At 45.2% G+C, this 19,405-nt stretch overlaps 1 protein-coding gene across 4 annotated transcripts in view; it reads left to right on the plus strand.

The window, feature by feature from the left end:
- The window catches only part of CELF5 (CUGBP Elav-like family member 5), a 71,826-nt gene extending 55,613 nt beyond the window's left edge, over positions 1–16,213 (plus strand). Inside the window, exons 5-15 of one of the 4 annotated variants that reach the window (XM_074302167.1) lie at positions 294–373; positions 2,178–2,324; positions 3,315–3,459; positions 3,774–3,920; positions 4,082–4,144; positions 4,224–4,310; positions 5,760–5,813; positions 6,003–6,146; positions 8,539–8,589; positions 13,899–14,043; positions 14,778–16,213. In XM_074302167.1, the coding sequence (XP_074158268.1) occupies positions 294–373; positions 2,178–2,324; positions 3,315–3,459; positions 3,774–3,920; positions 4,082–4,144; positions 4,224–4,310; positions 5,760–5,813; positions 6,003–6,146; positions 8,539–8,589; positions 13,899–14,026 (1,046 nt within the window). In that variant the 3' untranslated portion in view covers positions 14,027–14,043; positions 14,778–16,213. The remainder of the gene's footprint in view (positions 1–293; positions 374–2,177; positions 2,325–3,314; positions 3,460–3,773; positions 3,921–4,081; positions 4,145–4,223; positions 4,311–5,759; positions 5,814–6,002; positions 6,147–8,538; positions 8,590–13,898; positions 14,044–14,777) is intronic. The other 3 variants (XM_074302169.1, XM_074302170.1, XM_074302174.1) reach the window with 3 other exon arrangements.
- Positions 16,214–19,405: the final 3,192 nt, after the last annotated feature.

A 19,405-nucleotide genomic window follows, 5' to 3' on the forward strand; every position in this document is an offset into this window, starting at 1 on the left:
CTGCTGCTTGTCTATCTGTCTGCCTGTCCATCTGTCTGTCCCACTGCGCCTGGCTGTCCATCTGATCGCATCCACCGGGCTCTGTCCACATCCCGTCTGTCTGGATGACTGTGTGTGTGTCCCTATGCCCAGCTCTGGCCCCTTTGATGACTGTCTCACCACACTGTTGTGTCTGTCTGTTAGGTATATAGGATGTGGAAAGCTGCTCCTCCCCTTCCTAAGGCTTGAGAAGGGGAGGGGAGGAAAGAAGTGTTTCTCACCTCCTATCTGTCCTTCCCTCTCTGCCCTACCAGGCTGCGCCTTTGTGAAGTTCTCGTCCCACACGGAAGCCCAGGCTGCCATCCATGCCCTCCATGGCAGCCAGACGATGCCAGTGAGTATGAGACGCCAGAGGTTTCCCGCCTTCCCTGGGGGAGGGAAGGAGGAAAGGGGGTCACCAGAGCTAAAGGTGCCTAGCCCCTCCCGGTGCACCAGGCTGGGCACATCCCCAAACCAGAGGATAAGAGCTGGAATCGCTGCCAATCCAAAAGATCTCCAAAACGTTCCTTCTCTCTGAACCTCCAGTTACCCTTCTTTTAGAAGCCACTGGCTCAGTGCTTCTTCCAGATCCAGTGGCCTTGTAGGAGACAAATCAGTGAAGATCCACTCCATGCAGTGGGAAAAAACAGGGTTAAGTCCCAACCTTGCCCTCAGAGAATTCACAGTCCACAGAGGCAGATAACAAGGATGCATGATTAGGTGGGACAAAGACCACAGGACAAAGACAGATTGAGCACCCAGAGAAGAAGATTACTTCCACTCTAAGATATCAGGGAAGGCTTCCCAGAGGAGGTGATATTTGAATTGGGTCTTAAAAGATTGGGTCTTAAAAAAAAAGGGCAGAGCAAAGGGAGTCATGGGAACAAAGATCTACAGTGGGAAAGAGTATGATGTCTTCAGGAGCTATCAAACAGTCCACATGCGCTGGAGCTGATGGTACCTGGCAGGCAGATGGAACGAGGCTGGAGAGGAAAAGTAGAGGAAGATCAGAGAGGGCCTTGAGTGTCCGATCAAAGTCTGGGCTTCCTTAGTCATGGATGACTAAGGAATGGCAGATGAACAGAGTAGAAACATGATCAGGGCTGGGATTTAGAAAGATAACTGGTTATTGGTGCAAAAAAAAAAAAAAAAAAAAAAAAAAAAAAAAAAAAAAAGATCATAAAAGGAATAACTGAAGGCAGGCAGGCTGGTTAGGAGCCTTGTGCAAAAGTCCTGCTTACAGAGCTGGAAGGAGCCAGGAATATTCATTCAGAAATGCAGAAATCTTCAAGCTACCAAGGTCATGATCGTCCAATAATGGAAAGGCCATTTATGAAATAAATAGACCTGTTCTACTTGGTCTCAGCCTAGGGCAGAACTGGGTGATGGGTAGTAAGTGTCCAAGTAAAGAATACCTTCTGACCATCCACGCGGGCCACAAGGGAATAGGAGCTGATCAGGCAAGGTCTGTCACTGGAGTTAAGCAGGCGGGGATGGAGGCTCTGCTCTGACCCTGTCTAAAACCGCATTCCAAGATAGTTGTTGGTATGAAGGGAAAGGGACTGGGATCCATGCTTAGCCTGGAAGAAAAAGATTGCCAGAGTACCTGGGTTCTCTTCCCAGTTCTTCCTCATCTTATTGAACGATCTTGGACAAATCCTTTTTCTTAATCTGAGCCTCAGTTTCCCCCTCTATAAAACAGGGTTAGACTTGGTCTCAGGCCATTTCCCACCCTGAAATCCTATGAGAGATCTGTGTATGATGGAGCCTGAGACTGTGTCCCCCTCCCTCTTCCTTTCTGTGGATCTCCTGCTGGAGAAGATGTGTGGTCACCGCCTGCATGACTCCATCACTGTGCGGTCCTTTGTCTTGTGGCCATGTCAGTGTTTGCCTGGGGGTTCTTTCTTGCCACCCGCCATTTCACTAGCTGCCTCCCAGTCGCTCTGTGTGGGAATGGTTCTCTTGGCCCTGGACCGCCCAGCCTTGGGCAGTGGTAGAACAGAGGCTTGATCCTAGATGGATACAAGATGCAGTGTGTGTGTGTGTGTGTGTGTGTGTGTGGTCTCCATGGGCTGGCCATGGGGGGGGGAGGTACAGGCGTTGCCTGGCCCAGGCTCCTTGCTGCCCCTCTCTTTCCCTGGCCCTTGCCACTTGCCCAGGGCGCCTCCTCCAGCCTGGTAGTGAAGTTCGCAGACACAGACAAGGAGAGGACCCTTCGGAGAATGCAGCAGATGGTGGGCCAGCTGGGCATCTTCACGCCATCCCTTACACTGCCCTTCAGCCCCTACAGTGCCTATGCACAGGCTGTGAGTATCCCTCTCCCTCAGCAGTAATGTCTGTCTCTCTTCCTCTTGCTTCCCTTCCTCCTGCCCCTATAGCCTCAGCTTTGTCTGTCTCTTGACTTTCTTTCCATCCCTGCCAGCACCTCTCTATTCCCTGGACCCATCTTGTTTCCCACTGAGCCCCTGTTTCTCCCCTCCCATCCCTGTCGACCCAGTTTTCTCTGCCTCAGTTTCTCTCTCCTTAAGTCTCTTTTCCTCTAGCTTGATTTCCCTCCCTGGTTCTGTCAGCTTGTCTGTCTGTCTCTGACCAGCTCCTCTCAGTCTCTTTTCCGAGTCTGTTCGCCTCCCTCCATCTTTTTGTTTTGTGATTCCCTTCTCGAGAGGATGGGAGGAGAAGAGTAGAAATAGAAAGTGGAGATGGGGGGCGGGGTGTTCCCTGGGGACAGGAGCACTGGGCTCCCTCTCCACCACACTGAGCCCTGGTCCCATGGGATGCTCCATTCCGACACCTCATCGGACGCCTGCCCCTGGAACCAGGTCAGAAGACACAGGTGGGAGAGAACAGGAGGCTGCTGGGAGCGGGCCAGTGCCCAGGGCGAATGAGCCGGACCCCTCACCCACGCCCACCCGACACGAGCGTGCACGGCCCTCTGGGGAGACGCAGCTGAAGACGGGCCAGGAGACAAGCTGAGACCGTTGTTGGGTGATGGAGGGTGCAAGTGGAGGAGGGAGCACCTGGCTAACGGGCCGTGTGGCTCGGTCCCTCAGCCCTGCCAGCCCCACTCTTGATGGAGTCTAATGCCCTCTTGTGGTCAGACAGAAAAGTAGCAGGACTGTGGAGCCGGGCAGACCCACCCATGCCCTTTGAAGCAACAAGCCTGCTGCTTGGAGAACCTTTGGTCCTGTCCCCTTGGCCCCCGGGGAAGGGGGAGGCGGGAGGAGAGGAAATGAGGGGGAAGAGGGGAAAGAACCGTTCTGGCCACTGTCACATCAGCTTGTCCTGTCTGGCTCCAGCTTATGCAGCAGCAAACCACAGTGCTGTCCACCTCCCATGGCAGCTACCTGAGCCCAGGTGTGGCCTTCTCCCCCTGCCACATCCAGCAGATTGGTGCCGTGAGTCTCAACGGGATTCCGGCCACACCCATCACCCCGGCGTCTGGTAAGTGGCCAGCACGGGCCCTGGGGAGCTGAGAGTGTGCAGGGGTCCCTGCGGTCCTAGGAGCAAAACCTCTCATTTCTCATGTTCCCTGGCTGCATGAGCCAAGTCCTTTCCCATCTCTGGACCTCAATTTTCCCCTCTATGAAACGAGGGAAGTCTAGAAGACTAGATGGAATCTTGGACCCCCAGTGAGCACAGTATACCAAAACTAGTGGTCAGCCGGGGGATTTCCGCGCTGGAAAGCCACAGGGCTGGGGGATGAGTGGGTGGGCCCCCACTGATGATCGCAATCCTTGACTTCCTCCCTTTCCTAGGGCTGCACTCGCCACCACTCCTCGGCACAGCAGCTGTGCCGGGTCTTGTCACCCCCATCACCAACGGCTTTGCAGGTGTGGTGCCTTTCCCCGGTGGGCATCCAGCTCTAGAAACTGTATATGCCAATGGCCTTGTGCCCTACCCAGGTAACCCAGTGAGGGATGAAGGGTCTCTTCAAATGGCCCAGCTGACAAACCCCAGAGTGACCAATGGTGGTCAGGGTAGGGATGGGGGAGGAAGGGGCACAGGATGGAGAGGATGCCTCCCCTTCTTCACGGTCATCCTCAGCCCTGGGTTTCTTCTCCAGCTCAGAGTCCCTCAATGGCTGAGACCCTCCACCCAGCGTTCTCAGGAGTCCAGCAGTACACAGGTAGACACACCACCCCGTTGCCCAGCAGCCTCTTACCTAGTTTCATTTGGTGCCTTACACTCTGTCTCCCTCTCCACAGCAATGTATCCCACTGCGGCCATCACTCCCATTGCCCACAGTGTCCCACAGCCTCCGCCCATCATCCAGCAGCAGCAGCAGCGAGAAGGTGAGACTAGCCTGGGCCCTTCCTGCTCCTGCCAACATGAAAGCATTAGTTTATATTCTCACTCTATCTTGGGAACCCAAAACAAGTTCTTTCCCTCTAATGAAACTGAGTTTCCTCCCCTATAAAATGAAAATAATCCCTGAGGATAAAATGAGATCACAGATTCAATTCACTGGCTGGGCTGCCTGACACACAGAACCAGAGGTGGCTAAGATAATTCCCCCTGAACCTGGAGAGCTCACAGTTTAGAAGAGGGCTGAGAAAAAAATGAAAGTAATGTCTTATAGTGTACAAAGGAAGGAGAGGTCACTTCAAGTCAAAGGCAGGAGGAATGAGATAGGAGCTGGCCATAACATGTCAGCAGAGGAAAGGAAAGTGTCCTCTGCCACTTCCCCCCTCCTAAGACCCTGAATAATTACACCTCCAGGAAGGTTATGCACAATACCCCTTAAACATACCACAAGCCTAAACCATCTGGCCTAGAAAGTAACTTTAACCTTTCCCTACCATTATAGATGGGTCAGTTTTTCCCAGAATCCCTTGAGAAATATGTACCTTTTTATAGTTTTTGTATAAATGTTCCTGGGCCCACATCCTGATTTCTTTTAGACCAGGCCTAATTTCATTGTAGCAGGATATGTTATCTGGGGCCATTTTATGTGGTACTGGCTAACAGAGGTTCCATGTTGAAAGAAGACAGTTCTTTGGACACATGAACCTTCTAAGCTAAGGATCCCCTAGGATGTTTGTTATCTTATGAAGTCTATGAGGGGATAGGATATTATCTCCATTTGACAGGTGATAGTCCTGAAACCCAGAGAACTTGGGCTAGCATTATCCAGCTTGTAACCCAGAAATCAGACTTAGGCATCCTGAATCTATCAAATTAAGACCAAACACTTAGCAACACTCTGATGCACCTATCTGGTGAATCCAAGAAGGACCCAAATGATCCAAATGAACCACCAAGCGCCTTAGTGATCATTTAATCCAACCCTTTCATTTTATGGGTAAGGAAAGTTGAGACTCAGTAAAGGGGAATACAAACTCAAGGTTACAAGTAGAACAGAGATTTGAATCCAGGTCTTGAACTTGTGTTCTTCCCATGATACCAAAATTGATATTGTTTCAAGGGGTGCAGTGCAGGGCACCTATTTGGAGTCCGTACAACAAGCCACCACTTTCCCTACGTCCAAATTCCAAACTCTCTTGTGCTCCATCATTGGCAATGCATGTAGGTTCTGGATGGCAGAATATAGGGAAGACACCAGCCTGGGTCTCCCTGTTGGCTTCTATTGCTCCATTTCCCACCTTGGGTTCTGGTGGGGACTGGGGGGGAAATGAGAAACCCTAAAATATTCCCAATTTAAAGGTGGAAGGGATTAAAATTTATTATGCAAGGTGCTTTGCATATTAGTGAGTGACTGGCATTTTTGCCTTACTTTCTAGCAAAACCTAAAATCCAGAACATAACGCTGACCCAGTGCCTTCCAGTAGCAGGATGTGAGTAGTTGAGGATTTTCTAGGGGCTTGGTTCACCCAGATAGAGGCTCTTTTTCCTTCCTGAAGATTGCTTGTCTTTGTGCCTTGAATGGATACACTGCCCTCCTTATGACCTGATGCTCAGGATCCTAGTGGGGTCCCATCTTCTCTCCTTGGGGGCTTTATGTCTTTCTCTCCCCCTACCTGCAGGTCCCGAAGGCTGTAACCTGTTTATCTACCACCTCCCCCAGGAGTTTGGAGACAGTGAGCTGATGCAAATGTTCCTGCCTTTCGGCAACATCATCTCCTCCAAGGTGTTCATGGACAGAGCCACTAACCAGAGCAAGTGCTTCGGTAAGCCACCTTCCCACCCCAGCAACAGACCATGGATCTAGGGACTGGCCCCCACACTAGAGGGAGACCAAACCCAATCTCCTCATAGCTCCAATCTCTATTCCTTCAGCCATCAGCCAACTAGCATGATACCTCTTGTGGGCAAAGGGCTGGGCCCGTCACTGAGGGAGACTGAGACCCAGTTCTTAAAGAGTTCATGGCTGAAATGCTGAAAGTTATTGGACATTTAATGTAAACAGAAGTGGAGTAAAGTATTATGAGAGCTTAGGAGAGATCATATACAGCTGGGTATCCAGGCAGAGTGCCAGAGAAGAATGCCTTATGCCTTGAGGAATGGGGAAGAATTGGACAAGAAAAGGGGAAGATGAGAATGGGGCTGGAAAGACATTCCAGATGATAGGGAAAATATGAGCACCTATAACTCCTAGTTGTGCCCTCTGAGATCTCTGTCCCACAATGGAATGGCCTTTCAGTTCATGGAAGAAAACATCCTCCTTCCTCTCCTCACCATGCCCCCCAGTCTGCTCCAAGTTAAACAGTTCCCATTCCAACAACTGGTCTTATTTTGCATGGTTTAACTCTTTCTCTGTCCTTGGGATGAGCTCCTTCAAGGGATGTTGTCCTGAAAATGCGGTCACAATCCTCACTGTAGAGCACATCACTGTTTTCTCCAAGGGCGAATGTCAGAGAAAAGCATTGGACTAGCTGTACCCTGCGGCCACTCTCAGCTCTGACCTAGGAGTCTTCGGCTCTCTCCTAAGCCTTCCTTCCCCAGACTCAACATGTCCAGTTCCAGACCATCATGAACCTCACCTCCATCCACCTTCCCACTAGAATGTCCTACAGAAGTCTTTTCCACTTGAATAAGGGCACGCACACCCTTGGGGATGCTGATGATGGAAATCATACATACCCAAGGCTTGGATCTGCAGCGATGGGCAGCCAAGAGAGGGACAAGAAAGGAATCCACTCTTGGGATTCCCAGATAGGCTTGGCTCTCGCTGTGTTTTGTTCCACTAACCTGTCTCTCTCAATAGCTGTCATCCTAAAACTGCCGGGGCATCAGACCTCTTTCTGCTTTATTCTCTTGTACCGGGTGGTGTTTTTCTTAGATGCCTTTGAGCCCCAAAGAGAAATTTCTTAAAAAGCTTTTTTATTAGCACTTAAGAGAAAGGGTAAAAATGATCACCAAAGATAAGAGTAGGAAAGGAATAAGCTAAAATGGGGTGGGGGAGTGGAGAGGGTGGAATAGATGCTCTCCAAAGTCTTGTCAGCTTTTGATCAGGTGAGTTTATTCTAGCTAGCTCTAAATCTAAGATTCTATGTTATTGTGAGTCATAGAACCTAGGAATATTGGCCCAGGATTGCAACCAAGATGGAAAGATATGGGCTAGAACAGTTAGGAGGAGCTAGTTAAATGAACAGACTCACAGAGGGCTCCAGAGATCTGAACAGTGGCTACCTACTGTCAAACAAGTTTTAGAGGACATTCTTATCAAACAGACCATATGAAATTGGGAGGGATGACTTAACGTTTTCAATGAGGGCATAAGGACAAAATAATTTTAGGAGGGAAAAGAACGCTGACAATTATGGGGTCAAAGGGATAGATCAAGGAAGGCTTCTTGTAGGTGGTGGTACCTGAGCAGAGGCTTGAAGGAAGCTAGGGATTCCAAGAGGGGGGCGGGGAGGCACAGAGGGACGGAGGAGAGAGACCAGAACTGGACTTTGAGAAGCAGCTGATAGGCTAAGGTGGTGGGAGCACATGCAGGTGAATTCCATGAAATCAGCCTAGAGAGAGAAGTGGGAGCAATATGTGGAAGGCTTTATAGAAGGCCATAAGAGAGATCTGCTTCTTACCTCATACCCCATATATGTAATATACACATACTATCTACTTCTGGTGATAGCATGTGTACACCCATATAGTGTGTACATGTTCCTATGTAGTATGTATACATATGCATATATGCATACATATTTTCATGGTCAGCTTTTTTCAGTTGCATTATAAGTTTAGGCTTAGATTTGGAAAGTAACTTTGAGATCTAGTCTACCCCCTATCATCGAGGAATGAGAAAATTGAAGATATGCACAAACTTATCCAATGTAGTAAGTGACAGAATCAGAATTTGAGCTCTGAACCAAATTCTGCACCCTTTCTACTATACCATGTTGCCTTTAAGTAATAATGTTTGTACTTTTTTCCTAGGGATTTGGTATCTCTACCTCAATAATTGATCCCTTAGTGTCTTCAAAATTGTGTCACCTTCAGGAAGGAATGATTTATTAAGCAGCCTCCCATGTGCCAGACACTGGATTAATGCTATACAAATTGAATCTATTCTCACAAAACCCCTGGGAGATAGGTGCTATTATTCTCTTTTTACAGATGAGGAAACTGAGGCAGAGATCAAGTATCTTGACCAGGATGACCCAGCTAGTAAGTATCTAAGGCTAGATTCAAAGTCAGGTTTCTCTAGGTTTTTCAGACTAACTAATCTAATCACATTACCTAGCTAGATTTTCAGCAAAGATCTACTAAACCAGCTAGTCTTTCCATTTTTTCTTTCTTTACTATTTTTCTACTTTCTCATATAGCAGAGTGATATGAGAGTCCAAATCCTATTGTCGTGATGGGAGAAGTTATAATCTTCTTTTGCATCTTTTTATTAATTTATATTTATTCCAGTTTCATCTTTAAATGCTCTCAGGATGGCCTGGTTTAATGAGGTTTCTCACCAAGCTTTTTGTAATTTTTTCTTTCCTCACACCTCCCTATTGGAGACCACAGTGCCTTTCTTAGAAAATCATAAAGCACAAAGGTTCTTAGAGATCATCACGTATAACATCATTTGACAAGGATCTGAGAGAAAGCGATTTGCTAGGAGTCACAAGCTAGTTAGTATTAAAAGGTGAAATTTGAACACAGGTCTACTTGGTTGTACCTACTCTACTATGCCAATCTGTATCTTCCACCAAAGTTCTACAAATGAATTCTTCTAAATGACTATTGGCTGCTCTCTCTCTCTCTCTCTCTCTCTCTCTCTCTCTCTCTCTCTCTCTCTCTCTCTCTCTCTCTCTTTCTCTCTCTCTCTCTCTCTCTCTCTCTCTCTCTGTCTCTGTCTCTCTCTGTCTCTGTCTCTCTCTCTCCCCCCCCTGTCTCTCTGTCTGTCTCTCTCATCTCTTTCTCTCCTCTCTCTCTCTTTTCCCTTTCTCTTAATACATACATATATATGAACTTGGTAAAGAGATCAAGTGTTTTGACTTAGGGGATCATCTTGTGGCTATTAATTTATATCTGTTAAGTTTCCTGGGAAATAGTGATAGTTTCTATCAATATCCATCTTTTTATATAAAAATATATCCTACTTTTTTCTGAATTTGGAAGCCATCTGAATAGCAAAGACAAATGATCAAGAGAATATAGGAAGACAGATCAGGATAGAGCCTTATTTCTTGCATGTGCTGAGTAGGAAATGGATGGCAATTCCATCGAACTTCAATGCAGTTTTGACATTGTTAAACTCATCCTCCTGGACACTCTCTTCCCTTGCCATGACACAACTGTCCCTTAGTTTTCCTCCTTTTCAATCTCCTTTACAGATGTTGGTGTTTGGAAACTTTGGCTTGGTTTTCTCTTTTGCTACTCTTTTTGTTGAACTCATAACATTCCTTAACTCAGTTCTCTGTAGATAATTCCCAAATCTATATATTCTCTTTCAATATCATCAGCCAACTACTGCACACGCCACTGACATCTCAAACATAGGTCCAAAACCCAATTTATCTTCCCCCCAAACCTACTACTTCCCATTTTCCCTATTTCCTCTGTTCTTCGAGGACCCAGATTTACAACTTTGGAGTCATAACATTACAGCACTGGAAAAGAACTTAAAAGCCATTTAGGCTTCACCTTGCAGGTAAGGAAACTAACCAGAGAGGTTGGTTCACTTGCCTAAGATTACATGGGTAGGAAGCATCAGAGATGATATTTGAACCCAGGTCCCTTATAGACCCAATGCTTCCCTTTCCCTCAACACTCATCCAATCAGATGCCAAGTCCTTTGAATAATAAGTCTCCATTATCTCCTCCATACATATCTTTCTCTTTACTCATATATCCCTTAGCTTAATTTAAGCCCTTATCATCTCTGGCCTGGATTATTGCAAAAAATCTCCCAACTGTCCCTCTGCTTTCTATCTTTCCTTTTCAATTCAGCCTCCACAACAGCTGCTGAATTGCTATTCCCAAAATACCATTCTGACCAAAGAACTCCCCTCCCCCTTCTTCAAAACTTTTCAGTGGCTTCCTATTTGAGGATAAAATACAAACTTCTTTGCTTGGCACAGAAAGCTCTCCACAATATGGTGGCCACTTATCCAATATAATTTCCTATACTCTCCTTGCAAGTCCACTCAAGTCATTCTGGTCTGCTCACTATGTTCTGTACAAGACATTTTTTCTGTCTTCTACCTCAATTATAATGTATAAGTAGACCCCATGTCTCATATAATTCCTTTCTTCAAAGCACAACTTTGAGACCATCACTACCTTCTACAAAGGCCTTTCCTGATTCCTCTGGTCATTTGTCCCCTTCTCCCTTTGAAGTTGCTATCACAAACTGATACACAAAGTATATTTGTCTCTGTGTAAATATAGATATATATATAATAAATATATAAATTGATATATATTTATATAAATTGTAAGCTCCTTGAGGGCAGGGATTGTTTCCTTTTTGTCTGTAGCCCTGCTACCTTGGGACACATGGCAAGGGCTTAGGAGATGTTTATTTGGTTCAATTGGGCAAAGGGGCCTAAAGAGTTACCAGAGAAGGATGAAGGGAGCCAGAAGAGGTACATTTCCAGGGGAAGAGGATTAGTAACAACCAAAAGCTTTTAAGATGATGACTGGGAAAGGGCTATCAGATTCAGTAGTTAAGAGATCACTGATACACTGGAGATTAAGTTTCCATTAAGTGGGAAGGGTTGGAAAGTTAAATATAAGGAGTAAGAAGGAGCGATGAGGAAGAATCAAGTGTAGTCTTTCTAGGAGTTTAATGGTGAAATGCATTAATCTAGCACCTTGAGACTTATAAAACACTTTACAGATAGTTTATTTAATCCTCAAAAAAACCGTAGGAGATAAGTATTGATATCATACCCATTTTGCAAATGAAGAAACTGAGGCACTTTAAGATTAAATGACTTGCAAATCATTCAGTTATAGTCTAGCACAGTATTTCCTGTCTCCAAATCCAGTAGTCTATCCACTGTACCACCAAGCTGCTTAAAGGGAAAAGAGATATAAAATAGAAGCTTGAGAAAGTGCCAGAGTGAAAATAAGTATTTTTAAAGGATGGGGAAACTTGAACATTTGTTTATGTAGCAGGAAAGGAGAGCCTGAAGATGAGAGATAGGAAACATCTGAGTAAGCAAACTCAGAGGAAATGATCCAGCATGTAAGAAAGGTCGGCCTTAGTGAGAAGCATCATCTCTTTGTGAGATCTGGAGCCAAGGAGAGAATGAGGAATGATGCAGAGATATGGCATAGAGGAGCAGAATCCATTGGGACCAACTTTTATTTTCTCAATAAAAGCGGAAGCAAGGGCCTCTGCTAGAGAGGACAGACGGGGTGGCAGAGAGAGAGAGAGAGAGAGAGAGAGAGAGAGAGAGAGAGAGAGAGAGAGAGAGAGAGAGAGAGAGAGAGAGAGAGAGAGAGAGAGACAGCCTGAGAAATGAAAGGGTTTGGAGTAGTCATTGTGAAGGGTATAATCAGTCAGGGAGGAATAAAAGAATTTCAGTGCAGCACAAGGACCCAGTCAAAATTATAGGATACAATTTTGCTGTGGATTCAGTTTTGGAAAATGAAAGCATCCTTTTTTTCAGCAATATATCAATAGGGATTAATAAGATGAAGGCAGAACATAATCTAAGGTTGGATTTGGTGATCTGGATACAGCATTTGAATGAGGGGAGAAAGGGATTATGGGTCAGGCCACAGGTAAACTGGTCAGTGAGAGGGTCAAGGAGGAGAAGGGAGGTGACTAAAGGCAGAGCACAAGTTGAGAGAACAAGGAGGAAAGGGTGATAGAGTGGAAGCTAAGGTGAGGACCATGGAAGGGTTTAAGAGGGGACATCAGATGAAAGGGGTGTTTGGTCTTTGGCTGAATGAAATTTGAGATTTCAGAGGTTAGCTGGTCCACCATCTCACTTAATGCATGATTCTTTTCTACAAATGACCCTTTCTTGGGCACCCTCAATGACAGGAAACTCCCTCCACAGATTTTTTTAAGGCTTAATTAACAGACCCTGCTAAATAGCACAGAATAAACATGAAGAGCCCCAAAGTTATTTTTCTTCTTCTTCTTCTTCTTCTTCTTCTTCTTCTTCTTCTTCTTCTTCTTCTTTTTTTCTGAAGCAATTGGGATTAAGTGACTTGCCCAGGGTCACACAGCTAGGAAGTGTTAATAATCTGAAGCCACATTTGAACTCAGGTCCTCCTGATTTCAGAACTAGTGCTCCTGATTTCAGAACACTGTGCTACATAGCTGCCCTCTGAGTTATTTCTACTTACTCAGCTTGATAATTTTTTTTCTAAATATTATGTGGCAGAAGCAGAAAGCTTGTGCTTCACATGGAATTACTTAATTCACTGGATAATCAAAATCAAATTTGATCCTGAATGGTGGGGGAGGGGTAGGAGAGCAGGAGATATTTTGGAACTCAAATTTTTTGGAATGATTGTTAAGAAAAATACATGTAATTGTGAAATATTGAATGAAATAATTTTTTTTCTTAAAAAAATTACAACAGAGGAGCTGGGGCAGGAAATCAGTGATCATTGGAGGATAGGAGAGGAATTGATTGGTATATGTGAAACATGATGGCTTTTGGGGGGGATCCCATTATAAACCCATTTAAGAGATTAGACTGATGAGAGACTACACTTATCAATACCTTGAGAGATAGTGGAGCATCACACACAGAGATCAAAGCCGGAAGTCTAAAGTTCAAGGACTAGGGTTAAACCTAACCTTAGCTTACCAGTCATTTACCTTAGACAAGATGCCCACTGGCAAAAACTCATATGTTGATAGCATTTTATAGTTTACAAATTGCTTTGATCCTTCAGTGCCAGATAGGTGGGCAATACAAAGTATTCTCTTCATAAAACCAAGACCCAGATAAAGTAATGGCTTTGCCCAACCTTAAAGTAAGAGCAGAGCGGGAATGGGAAAATGGATGTTCTATTCCCAGTCAATGTCTCTCTCTACCAGTTCAATCAAACTCAAAAAGAACTGGAGATCACTACATGGTACATAAGGAGGTCTGCAGCCCTTGTATTGACTTAGTTTTAGAATGTTATTTTTGTCTTTTTTTTGTCTCTTTTTATTTCTTTTGTTAAGTAATTTCCAATGTCATTTTAATCTGATTCAGAGTGCACTTGGGAGGTTGTAGCCACTTGCTGTCACCATTAGCGTCAGGTTTGACACCTCATTTACCCTTTTACCTTTCTAAGACTTTTTTTCCTCAAAAATGCAAAGAAAAAGTTGTCTGCCATTTCTTTTTCCCAGGGAGAGCCAATTTCTGGAATCAATTTGTTTAAAGGCTAGATAATAAAAGAAGGCAAAGGTTATGGCCTCACTAAGTGCTATTGCTAAGAGCCAGACAGCCAGAGGATGAGCTTCCCGCTTTGAGTCCCCTCATCTCACTTAACACCCCTTTTCCCTTGGCTCTGGCTTCCAGGTTTTGTGAGCTTTGACAACCCATCCAGTGCCCAGACGGCCATCCAGGCTATGAATGGCTTTCAGATTGGCATGAAGAGATTGAAGGTCCAGTTGAAGAGGCCCAAGGATGCCAGCCACCCTTACTGACAGAACTTATAGCACAGGTAAGAAACCCCTCTTCCTTTTCTGGAAACATGGGGGCAATTCTTTGTCTCGGGCCCTGAAGACAGTGGTTAGTCCTGGCCCTGACCACTGAAAAGGCAAGATGATGGGTGCAAGGCAGGGAGGGTGAGGGAGGAACTCCTACAGACTTTGAGAAATTTCAGGTGCCCATCTCTGGCAAGGGGAGTTAGGAGTAGAGGGAAAGGCTTCAGGCTCATTACAATGATTATACCCAGCTCCCTCCAGTATTCTCAGCACCTACCTAGAGGTCTCAAAAAACTTGCTACAATACTTGGGATGGGGCCAGTCTTGTCCAAGCTTAAAGTAATACTGCCTTCCCCTAGAAATAGAAGTTACCAGGAGCAGAGACTAACATCATGGAGGGCAATTCATCTATTTCTGGCCAGTTGCCTTTTGGGAGACCTGGCTTGTCCAGGACTGAGTTGTTATACTTGGCAGCCTGGATGGAGATCACTCATTCCATTAGGACTTTCCATCCTCATGGCCTTTGGCCCAAGACAGTAATGAGAGATTTCACTGTGGGCTTGTGACTGATTCTGTTGTCCTTTAACACTCTTGAGAGCCATGAGTAAGGGAAGCCAGGGCTGGGAATGAGGCAAGAATGGCGGGGGAAAAGACATATTGATTCTGTTCCAGATCTGGGATAATAGGTCTCCTCAGGCATACTTGCTCCACTGAGGCTGATGCCTCATAATTTACCTTCCTTCTCCATCAGGTGAGGGGCAAATCCAGAGGACGGTTTGCAGCTTCATATAGATCCAGGAGATTCCAGTAAATTACAAACTGTTTTTGACACCAGCCCTCCCCTTCCTTTCCCCCTGCAACACCCCACCCCCCAAAAAATGTGAAACATTGGAGAGGAACGCAGCTTTGGAAGGCAATGGCAAGGGGATCCTTCCCATGGGGGGCTCCAACAATGTCCTGGGGACCAGAACATGGCCCCTTGGGGACCAAGGATTCTCCACCCTGAGAGGACACAGGGAAAGAGTGAAGCATTGTGGACCAGAAAGTTTATTGTTGTGTCTCTAGGTCACCATGACAACTCTCAGAACTTTGAAACTCACCCTTTCATATATATACATATATATATATACAGTATATATTTTTTTTTAAGTAAATCACAGGACCAAACTTTGCAGAGACTTCTGCCTGTGGGAGAAGGATTACGTCATCTCAACAGGAACTTAATGAGCCCTGAACATTATCAGAGAGAAAAACGGAAGGGGAGCAAGAATCAGGCACCCTCTTGGTCTCTCTCTGCTTAGTATTAGGTTCAGGCTTTTGGAGAAGCAAGGATGGAAAGTGCTCCAACACTATATACCTCCAGGATCTTGTTACCATGGCGGCAACTGGATGAACCACTGAAGAATCTTTGGATGGCTTTCAGGCCAGCTTGGTTAGGCAAGCTTGAGTCCTTGGAGGGCCAGCAGGCCCATGGATGTGAGACTCTGGCTCAATCCCATCCCCATAGGAATTCCCTTGCACCTGGATTTAGGCACAAAAATTACCTTTGACTCTTCCCACCCCCAACCCTCCTCCCTGCTCATACTTTTGTCTTTCCCAACATCTTCATCTTCATAGCCTTATCCTGTTCAGCCCTTGGGTTCCATCTTTCTTCTGGGGGGAAGGGAATTAAGGGACTATATTCCACCCCTCTCCTAACCCCTGGCTGCCTCCTGCCTCTGAATATACCAGCCTGGAAACCAATCCCCCGTTTTACTGAAGGAGTCAAGAACAAAGAAACCTAGACTTGTTGGTGTTCAGCTGGTCCAAACTCTGACCAAGCACACCCTTGGGATGGTATTTTCTCCAAGAATGTTTAACATAAAAGGAAACTCTTTGGTCACCAACTTGCTCTTTCTCTGGGCTGGTGCCAGGAAGGGGCAAAACATATTTCCCCAAGAATACAGGAGGCAGCCCACGTGTATCTATCCAGATATGTCTCTTCTCTCCATATAGATTCCCATACTTTAAGCACAGAACCAAGTTCAAAGCTTGGTTAGTCTCATTCCCAAACAAGGGGATGATCCGGCTAAGATATATAAAAATTGGACCACTTGAAAACAGCCCCTTTCATTTCTACCAAAAGACCCTAAAAGAAAAAAAACGGAAAAAAAAAAAAAAAACAACCATCTTCTGAACTTGTTTCAAGATTCCAGAGTTTGATAATGTACCAAGAACATTCCTATTGGTGTGCGTGTATCCGTGTGTCTGTGTGCGTGTGCGTGCCCGAGTGCATAAGCGTTTGTAGGTAGCACATCAGCAGGAGAAAAAGAGCAAAATGAGGGCGGGAGAAGTCGCTCTTCGAGGGGGAAGACGGGGGCTGTTGCCCGGCTTCTCTTGGACCTCAAGGTGCCACATCATGCTCTGCCCTCCTCAGGCCGCTTCCTCCATGCTCCTCAGACCCCCTTCAAGAGTGTGGTGGAGTGGCCGTGTGGCTCTGCGGCCACTGGCCAAGTGGCCGGCGCGAGTGAGCGTGCGCGTGAGGCTGCAGGAGTGGGAGTCGTGTGTTTCTATAGTCCATGTTTACTGGTTGTAAATACCATTTTTATACCTGACATCTATTACGTACGTGATTTGTACCTTATTTCTGCTACAAGTAATTTCATGAAGTTTGAACTTATCTAATTTTAAACAAACGAACAAAAAAAGACTTTGGGAAATTTTCGGTTAATCTGATTTGAATTCTGTGTCAAAGATCAAGTTTCTTCTACCAGAGTGAACTATGTGACTGTCAAATGTTACAGGTAAGAACAACCATCGTCTTAATGTCCAAAACTCCTCTCTCTGGTCTAAAGAACCTAAATTTATTTAATAAAAGTTTTACTTGCTAAAGGATCTATTCTTCCTTTCCTCTCTTTTCGGCTTCTTCTTTTCCCTACCTACAACTTAAGGACATGGTGAAGAAAGTTCAAACTGTTGATGGGAAATCATGCATGGTTTCCTTTGAATTACAAACCAGCTCTAAGAGGCAGGTGTTATACCTGTTTTACAAGTAAAAGGGCCCAAAGACAGAGATTACAATTTCAGGGATGACATAATCACTACATCAATGTGATATGGAAGGAATCCCTATATAGTAAGGGAATCCCCCATCAAACATATATTCAAGTCTCTGCTTGAAAGTGGAGTTTAGAGTTAGCAAGTTAATGGTGGGATCCGGGCCTTAATCTCCAGGTTTCTCACCAAGTCCAAGTCTCCTAACCTGTATAGCCTTCCATTGCCTCTCACAATCCAGGAATCATGGTCAAAATGACAGAATTCCATCTTTGAGACCCAAGAACTTTCTTCAGTGACCTTATATAGGAAGTTAGATAACTGATGGCTGTCCTTTGTTCTCTAAGAGAACCAAAATGACATCATTATGTTAGAGTCCAGTCACAGTGTGTCTGACTGTGGCTCACCAGACCAATATGAGCTCAGAGTGCTCTGCCACAGATCAGGCACAAATAGTCCCTGTGAACATTCAGAGTGGACTCTCTTAACTTTATGCATCTTACGTTTCTTCTGGGATAAATCAGTTCTGCTTTGCTCATAGAGCACAGCCCCTTCTCTGATGAGAGTGCATTATGGTAGCGGTCTTGTGTTAGTGTGTCCTACGTCATACAATCAATTCTCAAGTTCTTGTGAGATACCTGGAAGATGTCCTTGTATGGCTTTTTCTGACCACTTTGTGAGTGCTTGCCCTGTATGAGTTCTCCATAAGATAATTATTTGGAGCGTTCCAGCCCAATGGAGTTGTGCTCCCTGCAGCAGAGTTTGAATGCTTGACTGTTTAGTTTGAGAGAAGACCTTAGTATCCAGTACCTTCTTTGGCCAGGTGATCTTCAGAATCTTACTAATTCAAATGGAAAAGATTCTGTTTCCTGGCATGGTTTCCCAGGCATACAACAATGAGATCAGTCCAAGGGCTCTGTAGTCCTTCAGTTTGGTATTCAGTCTAATCCTTCTCTCCCACACTTTCCTTTGGAGCCTCCCATATACACTGATGAAGCTCTGGCAAGATGTGTGTCAATCTCATTATCAATGTGGACTTCCCTGGAAAGCACAGTGCCAAGGTAAGAGAATTTACCCAATGTATCTAAAACTTCACCATTTGCTGTAACTGATAGCTCCACATAGGGATGGTGTGGTGCTGGCTGATGGAGGACCTGGGTTTTCCTGGCGTTAATTATTAGGCCAAAATGAGCACGAGAAGCAGAGGATTGATCCATACTTTGTTCTTCCTCAGCTTTGGAAGTTGCAAAAAAAAAAATCATGTACCATCATACCCTCCACTTAGTAGCCTTTTTGAATTGAATTAGTGAAGGAGCTTGTCAATCTCATAATTTAAAGGTCATGAATTCAGTCCCCTCACGGGCATCTGCATGTGAGAAGCAGGGATACAGAGCAGTGTGCTGGACCCCGTTCCAATCCTCTGACCAGAGCCAATTGTTCAGTTTTCATTGTGAATATCAGTGCTTCTGAAAAGGCAGTCATTACAATCAGGATTTGATTTTTTGTTGTTGTTGTTGACTATCTAGACTTAACTTAAAAGTGCATCATTCATGCATTCTTTGTTCACGACCCCATTTGAGATTTTCTTGGCAAAGTTATTAGTGGTTTCTTCCTTCTCCAGCTCCTTTTACAGAGCCAACAGGGTAGGGTGACTTTCTCAGGGTCACACAGCTAGTAAGTGCCTGAGGCTGGATTTGAACTCATCTTCCTGATTCCAGGCCAAACGATATCCATTGTGCCACCTGACTACAGTTGTTAAATAACTGGCTGTTAAACATTTACCATCACATTCATAACAGAGTAACTTAGTCAGACTCTAAGATTCCAGTCCAAAATGGTCCTTAGAATACGAATGTCAGAACTAGACAGGCCTTTAGACACCATCTTATTTTACAAACCACTTACTGTTAGCAAAGGAGAGGAGGAATTAATGGCAGAGCAAGAGCCATATCCTAAAAATAAAGGAAGGGCATAGGGGAGGGGAAGGAAAAGTATGTCCAGGTTCTCTTGGGAACAAATCCTGTGGCCCAGTAGCAAGTTAATGGTCTTGGGCAATTTCCTTTATCTGTCTGGGCTTCTGAGGAAATGATTTCTTTCCCTGGAAGCTCCCTAGTTAAGTTCCCTAACAAAGTTCCCAAAGTTGCTTTCCCCAAGCACAACCCACAGAATCAAGAACACAGCCAAAAGTGCTTCTTCCACCATAGACTCTGGGATCTCCCATGACCCTGGTACCACTAAGAGTCTTGGTTGACCCTTAGGTCAACTGGATCTATAAGTCTAGAAGAGACCAGCTGGAACCTACACCATGAGTCTAGATTTATATTTGCATGTAAAGCACTTTCCATT

Source organism: Sminthopsis crassicaudata, chromosome 1 (genome assembly GCF_048593235.1).
Source record: "Sminthopsis crassicaudata isolate SCR6 chromosome 1, ASM4859323v1, whole genome shotgun sequence".
Lineage (NCBI taxonomy): Eukaryota > Metazoa > Chordata > Mammalia > Dasyuromorphia > Dasyuridae > Sminthopsis > Sminthopsis crassicaudata.